Genomic DNA, 8187 nt, shown 5'->3' with positions numbered 1-8187 from the left:
TCTCAGTCCATCACATGGACACCTGGACAGGTCTCAGTCCATCACATTGACACCTGGACAGGTCTCAGTCCATCACAGGGACACATAGAGACAAACGAGACAAACAACCCTTCGCTCTCTCTCCTTGGGACAATTTACAGTCACCAGTCAGCCTAACATGCATGTTTTTGGTCTGTGGGAGGAAACCGGAGTACCTGGAGGAAACCCACGCATGCACGGAGAGAACATGCAAACTCCACCCAGGAAGTCCCCCGGCCAGGATTTGAACCATGCAGGGACCTTCTAGCTGAGATTCAATGACTAACAACTGTTCCACCACATGCAGTTTATTTATTTTTTTTTTAATTTGAGAAGGTTTTGCAGAAATTCTTGAGAACAAGTTCAAAGTTCAGCAGGACTGCAGGTTTCTATGACTTTTGGAAGAAATGGAGAACTTTGTAACCAGCCTCCAGCAGCCGCTGTAGATTAGAAAGTCTTCCTTCCGTGTTCCAGGATAAGTTAGTGTTTCCTCTGTGACATCTCCTACACTGATTTGGTTGGTGTTTGTGGTGGTGCGGGCCGATCTGTGTGGAGACGGCCCCATGAAACAACCCTGCCTTGTAACAAAGCCACAATAACTCTTCTGTGTGAAACATGTAAGGCAGGACCTCCTACACCCGAGTTTCATCTACGTCTGCTCCACCTACTGCCTCTGCCTGTACGCAGACAATGTGCGCTTGTATGTGTGTGTGTTTGTGTGTAAATATGTTCCTCCTACTGAGCTGTGTGTGTGTTGTGTCCTGTGTGGGCAACACATTAAGATTTTTCAGACAAACAATGGAGTGATGTGGAGAAGATGAGGAGCATCATTTAAAGGCACTCTGGAGAGAATGAAGCTAAAGAACATCCTCCGTCTCCACCTTTCCTCTTCTTTATCCAGTTCACATCCAGACCTGCCGGGCTCTGATGGTGGTGTCGGTGCTGCTGGGCTTCATCGGCATCATAGTCAGCGTGGTGGGCATGAAGTGCACCAAGGTGGGAGATAACAACCCGTCCACCAAGTCCCGTATAGCTGTGACCGGAGGAGCCCTGTTCCTGCTTGCAGGTACATCTGCTCATCTTGCCTTGATGCCTTCTAGGAGCACAGACACGCAGAATCTCCTAACATTTAGCGAGCATCTCACATTTTTTAGCTCGGAAGTTCGAGTCCCTGCTGTAAACAGGAAGTGGTCATTTTAGCTGCTGACCTCAGATGTAAACAGACCTGATCCCAGAGGAGACGATAACGTGAACTGGAGAAACTTTCTGTGAGCGCTGCCTGCTGAAAGTGAGCTGGTCCGTTTACAACTACTGAACAAAAAGTCAAGATAAAAACTAAAACGAGCAAAAAGAACAGCAGCTAACAGCTAAAAATGAAGCACATGTTTTAAATACTTCTGAGGGCTACGTATTTCAAGGATTTGAAGCAAGTGAAAACGTTAAATGTGTAACTGTTGTAAAACTACTCAGAACTGTAAAGTGTTGATCAACTTTAGATGTGCAGTGTTTATAGAACCCAGAAGGCTCCGGTCAGTCGTAGCTCCACCTGCAGCCTGACTCATGGGGAGATGACGCTCTTGCTCCTTCCTCCGTAGGTCTGTGCACGCTGGTGTCCGTGTCCTGGTACGCCACGCAAGTGTCCTATCAGTTCTTCAACCCAAACACACCACCCAACGCCAGGTATGCGCTTTGTTTTCTGCTACACTCTTTCCTTTTTACTTCCCATCGCTGAAGAAGGCGACCCTGTTTGCCTGTTAGCAAAATATTTGATAAATCACTAGATTTGATTAAAACTGGCAGAAAGTAACTAATGACTGCACGTCTACAACGTTCACCACTGAAGTTCCCTCAATTCACGATGGCCACCACAGTTACTCGACATTAGCTAACACGAAAACGACTGGATTTGACGTTGAGCTAAACGTTGGCGTGGTCGTAGCTGACAGTAATTCACAACACGCAGGTCACAGTTCAGCATGTTTCTGATACTTGTTAAGGACTCGGGCCACACCGGGCCGAGACCTGGCTATGGTACTCACAGGGTCCAACTGAGGTCTTCAGGAGCTTATTAACCCACCATTAAAATCATTGTTGAAAATTCATGTTGGATAAAAACATCTGTTCATCTTGCTTGAAGAAGCCACACTCGAGGACACGAGAAGATTTTTAAACGGTTCTATTTTCAAGGGCAGGTTTTCACCACAGGTTCATTACACCTGTGCTGAAGTTCTACAGGCACCGAGTCCAGTCAGGAGAATCTGCAGCGTGCGAGAATTGTTTTTATAAACTTATCAGCTCTCACAGCTCCCGATGACCTCGGCCATCCAGCTGCACATGCAGGATCAAATCAGCTCTCCGAGAGAGAAAAGAACTCTCTGCTAACTCAAACACACGGTTCATGGACAGTTATTCTCAGCCACAGTAGTTAAGAAGCATCTGTAAACCTTGACCAAAACTCCCTGACAATTGACGTCTTGATCACATTTTGTTGGAATAAAATAAAAAAGCTTGTTTAATTTATCCAAGTCAGTTAAAGCAAAATACAAACCAGAAACTCCTTTAGTTCCCAAATGGACACAGAACAGTGTAGAACAAAATATTTAGTTTCTTTTAGGTTTTTTGGGAGTCTTTTGTCGTTTGAAGAGCGATCATGGATCAATGTGTAATTACATGGCAGCTCTTTGAATTCTCCGTGGCTCAAAGGTTTAGGCGCCTCAATGGTCATGTGATTATTTCATGCCACACCCGTACAGTGTCCCTGCCACAGGTTTCACATCTGCTCAACGTTGTTTCTATAATCCTGGCATGATCTGCAGGATTGATCTCTATTTATTGGAGCTTTCTCGGTCTCCAGCATCCAAGAGGAAACACCATTAGCAACACGTGAAGGTGCAAGTGCAGTTTTCTGTGCAGACCTTTGACCCCATCCATGTTTCTTCCGGACTCCTCAACAGGCCCGGCCATGATGACGACGCAGGTTCTAGCATTGAATTTAAAAAAAGAGTGAGACACGGTGGAGCGCAGCAGAGCAGCAGGATGTGGTGCAGCTTTCAGCGTTGCAGTGATTCATTTGGAGCAGCCTTCACACCTTACTATGAATATTTAGTGTATGCTCCAAACCAAGCTGGACTCTTCAACCCTAATCAGATGTTATGGAGAGCCCACGCACCTGCAAAGATCGTGAAAAGACCCCGTCTGGTTTCTAACACCATACTGCCATCAATGTTCAGGGAGAAGAGAACTTTAAACAAGATGTGGCAGCTGCTGCACATAGATGACACTTTGGTTTTGATTGTTAATATTCATTAAAAAGAATAAAACGATGTCATTTAGCACAAACATGTCAGCTCTTTACAGAAAACCACTGATGGTTCCAGCTTCTTTAAACAGTGTCTGTCTCAGAGAGAGGAGGATTAGAAATTAGAAATCCTCTCCGTCTGTCCATCCTTGTTGTGAGCATGATAAAAAATCATGTGACTTACCAACTTCCATTCTGGTATGTGGTTGCATCAAGGCGTAAAAAAGTTGCATTTTGAATATTGGGTTACCGCATCAAAATCCAAGATGGCCACCTGTATGTGTGTGTGTAAACAGACCACCAGAATCGTGTGAGGAAACTTCACCTACTAGTTTTTATTTGCTAAAGGTATAGTTTCCTCAAATGATTGGAGTGGCTGAAAATTAAATGATGGTAGTCACGGCCCCCACTGGCCACCCCCTGACTCCTCCTCTGCACCTGGTGGTGGATAAAATGGCTCCCTCCTCTCCAGGATCCATCACTCTGCTCTGCCTCAGACAAAACACCCAAACTAAAGCCTCCCTCTGTTCTTCTGCACGGTGTAACACTGTAACTCGTCCCACTTGAACATCTCGCACTAAAAACATTTAGGTTTACATTCTCTGTTCAGTGACAGTCCAGAAAAACACTCATCTCCAAAACGACAAACAGTCACTATTTAAATCCCTCAGAGACGGGACGTCAGCGTACAACTTGTTCTCATGGGCTCGTTTTAACTTTGCTTCTTGCAACTAGAGGCCAGAGCGACACTAAAATCTGTGGAAGGATTAACAGATTATTGAGATTAAAAAACAACTGTTATGTCAGATATATCGTGTGTGCACGTTGATAGTGTTTTCTAACTCGGTGTGTCTCTTCCCAGTCAGTTTAGTCAGTTAAGTGAAAAGAGCTGGACATGTGCCTGACTGTAACGTCTTTGTCTTCCTGCTCAGGTACGAGTTCGGCTCGGCCTTGTTCGTGGGCTGGGCCGCGGCCAGTCTGACCATACTGGGTGGCTCCTTGCTGTGCTGCTCCTGCTCCAAAGAAGAAATGCGAGGGCAGCAATATTACCGCCAATCACAGCCTTCCACAGCCAGGGAGTACGTGTAACCCCCCCTCCACAGCAGTCATGCAAACAGAGAGCGGGGGACATACTTGGCACCTCCTGTGTTTTCTTTCAGACCATCACGTGCACACACCCAGCACCCGTACACTCTCACTCACAAACAAGACACATTGACCACCAGCAGTTCTGCAGCTCTGAGCTGCAAACGGTGAGAGGAAGCCACGCTTCATTTCCATCAGTCTTCAGCTCCCTCCAGTCACTCTTGTAGCGTGACAGAGTGGGCCTTAGCGACTTCACAACGTTTCAAATCGGTGCTGGGGCAGAAAGAATCACAGCGTTCGTCTCGTTGTGTGCTGCAGCCACCTTTATGCAAAACAATAAAACAGAAGTTTTCATTTACATGCTCTCAAAGTTTCTGCTGCAAGATTCAAGCAGGTGAGTCCGGTTGTCTTCTGTCCAAAGTGTTGACGTTACCTGAGTGAAGTTACCACCCCCCCCCCCAAATCTAACAAAACTGGTGTCAAACGTTTGTGCTGGTTTATGCAGCAACTTTTTTGTTTGTGCCGCTATCGTTTTAAAGAAGTTAATAAAAAAGTTTCCAGGGATCATCAGAGGTCGACCAGACTTCCACTTTTACAAAAAAAAGGTTTCAACTCTGTTCGTGCTGCTGCTCTGAACATACAAATGAAAGGTTAAAGGTAAATAGGTCAACCAGCCCCTCTGCCCACCCCCGACCCCGACCCATCTTACCAAATGAAATTCACAGTTCCAACAGATTTTCATTGACCTTTGATGACCTCTGGAAACTTGTTTAATTAATATCTTTAAAATTATAGCGGCACAAACGAAAATGTTTACTGCACAAACGTTCAACCCCAATTTTGTTGGATTTGAGTAATTGGGGGGGGGTTTGACCTTTTGACTTTAAAACTTTCATTAATATCATTAAAGCAGAAGCAGCAGAAACGTTTGACACCAATTTCATTAGATTAGAAGAAGGTGTGTGTGTGTGTGTGTGCGTGTGTTGGGGGGGGGAGCAGCTTCACTCAGGTGTTGACGTCATCTCACTGGCCTGGGACGAACAGGTTTCGTGAGGGGGTCTCCAGAACGTGCTGAAACATTCAGGGGGCGTGCACGAGACGCTCGCACTCTTAACTTCCCTCAGAACATTTCCAGAGTCGTCTTGAAGACATCGCAGTTGATTCATTCTGAAGGTGCTGGAGTCGTGTTTTCAGTGTGAACTGCCACCGTTTCTGACATGAAACAGACATAAATTTGTAAATTGACACTTTTTTCATTATTTGCACTTTCAAAATAAAATGTGCATGGCGGTGTTTGTGAAAAACAAAACACTGACAAATCACCAGTGCGGTGCAGAAGCTTTGCCGTCTGCTCCGAGACTCCAGATGAGCTTTAACGCTCCACGCTGGTCCAAAGTCTAAAGCACGTGTCCAACTCAAGGCCCGGGGCCAAAAGCTCTTGTGTTTGACCGGAGACAAACGCAACTCCTCACGCCAGCATCGGTTGGAGCTGTGACCGTTGGACTCGAGTCAGTAACACAAAATGGTAGAAAACATTTTCAGGCGCCGTTTCACAGAATCCTCAAAGTTTGTAATTAGCAAGCTGCGCCGCCGGTTTTGGAAAACCAAGACTTCTTGTCGCACATCTTGCAAAAGTGTTTTCTAGGTCACAGCTTTTTTTTTCCTCATCCACATTGAACCCACCTCGCATTTCAGATTTAATCTACAATTTAAACATCAGGATCCACAGTATTTAAATAATCCCGGGTTGTTGGACGTGAACGTTTGGAGCTGTAGCCTCAGGTGTGTCCTCTGCACATGTCAACATGCAGAATTACAGAAGGCTCCAACAAGGTTTGAGACAACTTTGTAGCTATTTAGAAACATTTGAGGCACGTCTTTTTGAAGACGCTGAAAATTCAAGCTGCGGCCTCTGACTCACACAAGCCAAGAGCTCCCCTGAACGTTTGGAGACTCCGTCAGGAACTCTGTTCATCAACCAGTCTCTCATCGCCACGGCTCCGTAAGACACTAAATAATACCACAATGTTACTTTGAAGCTTTTATTAACAATACGACTTGTCAGGCATATAATTACTGTACACCGTGATGAGTTTGATAAAAACTATTGAAGCAGGTCAGATCGTCTGAGTGGCGCCTCCTGGGGGTCGGATGTCGTCTGTGGATGTACAGTGCATTGCTCTCACTCATCTGCTTCAATAAGAAGGTTTAACTGTTGAGGTGATCCGTCCTGTGTTCACTATTGAAATCATTATGAGTTAGAATCTATCGCTGCAGATGAACAAATTAAAACCTGAGCCCAACACAATAAAATCATAAGTCAGTATATTAGATGAAGCAACTGATGACTCAGAAGTTATTTCTTGCTGAAGTGATGACGTATTATCTCTGTGCCGCTGTCCGGAAGCCACTAATCTAATTTTTATCACCCCCTCTGTGTTTACAGAAGCAAACATAAAGATAAATCTGTATTTTTATCATTTCTGCGCAGTAGAACATGTTAGTTGTCACCAGCTGTTTGACATCGCTGCCAACCCAAAGTTCCTCCACTCTTTCACACTATTCAACATTATAATTCCAGATTTATACATTGCTACATCATACATTATGTGATTTATAGTTTTTGACAAGATTACAAGTCTTACTGCAAAAGACAATCTACTCTTCAAAGCATTTACAGTCTATTATGCTACAAAAGTTGTGACCTATTAGGAAGTTTAGACTAAACAGTAAAATAATGTATAAATTTGCTGTAGTAGTTGGTATTTTGACAAATATTGTCCAAGTGTGGACAGAGTAGGATACTTCCATGCAGCTGTTCCTCCATCAAAGAGAACAAGGCTAAGCTGCAGAGCCTAATTGGCTCTTGAGTTTCCGCTGTGCTTCCAAATCACTTTGGCTTCATTTGTGTTTTTAAAAGGCTGGTCCAGATAAAAAGCTCTTTGACTTTTTTCAGAATGGTCCCAGGTGCCTCTTTTCTTGTTTCTATAACAACTCTTCCTAGAAGACGTTTGTGAAGTGCCCTTTGATTCTTTAAATGGAGAAAGTTGACGGTCTACAGAAAATTCTTTTTTACCTTCTGAATAAAAGACAGAGCTCAACAGCAATCAGGAAATCTAACTTTTCAAAGTGCAACAATAGAAAAGAATGCATTTAAAATAACAGATAGATTTTTCTCACGTAAAAAGCAAAGACTTCTGGTAGCAACACACAGCACAGCCCAGTACTTAGTATGGCTTGGTCCTTACAGGGTACATGCCTTGTATTTGCTTGGTACCTACCCTATAAGTATCATGTAACAGGTAAATTCAATGTAACAAATTCAGCATGGTACCCATAGGTACCAGGTACATACCTGGAACATACCTAGTTAACACTAGGTACATACCATGAACATATATGGTTAATACCATGTATGTACCAGGAACATACCTGGTTAATACTAGGTATGTACCAGGAACATACCTGGTTAATACTAGGTGCATACCAGGAACATACCTGGTTAATACTAAGTACATACCAGGAACATACCAAGTCAATACCAGGTGTGTACCAGGTACATACCTGGTTAATGCCAAGTATGTACCAGTAATACACCTGGTTAATACTAAGTACTTACCAGGAACATACCTGGCTAACACCAGGAACATAGCTGGCTAATACTAAGTACTTACCAGGAACATACCTGGTTAATACTAAGTACTTACCAGGAACATACCTGATTAATACTAAGTACTTACCAGGAACATACCTGGTTAATACTAAGTACTTACCAGGAACATACC

General features: G+C 44.0%; 2 protein-coding genes across 2 annotated transcripts in view; one reads left to right on the top strand and one right to left on the bottom strand.

Annotated features, from left to right (window-relative positions):
* The window catches only part of c7h1orf50 (chromosome 7 C1orf50 homolog), a 388096-nt gene that overhangs the window by 98565 nt on the left and 281344 nt on the right, over positions 1 to 8187 (bottom strand). The window lies entirely within an intron of this gene.
* Positions 1 to 8187, top strand: part of cldn19 (claudin 19) — a 17678-nt gene that overhangs the window by 7949 nt on the left and 1542 nt on the right. The window contains exons 2-4 of the mRNA XM_037678555.1: positions 920 to 1084; positions 1614 to 1698; positions 4249 to 4395. Coding sequence (XP_037534483.1) covers positions 920 to 1084; positions 1614 to 1698; positions 4249 to 4395 — 397 coding nt within the window. The remainder of the gene's footprint in view (positions 1 to 919; positions 1085 to 1613; positions 1699 to 4248; positions 4396 to 8187) is intronic.

This window comes from Nematolebias whitei, chromosome 7, assembly GCF_014905685.2.
Source record: "Nematolebias whitei isolate Nwh7 chromosome 7, NemWhi1, whole genome shotgun sequence".
Classification (NCBI taxonomy): Eukaryota; Metazoa; Chordata; class Actinopteri; order Cyprinodontiformes; family Rivulidae; genus Nematolebias; species Nematolebias whitei.
This window is presented reverse-complemented; position numbering and strand designations above follow the sequence as displayed.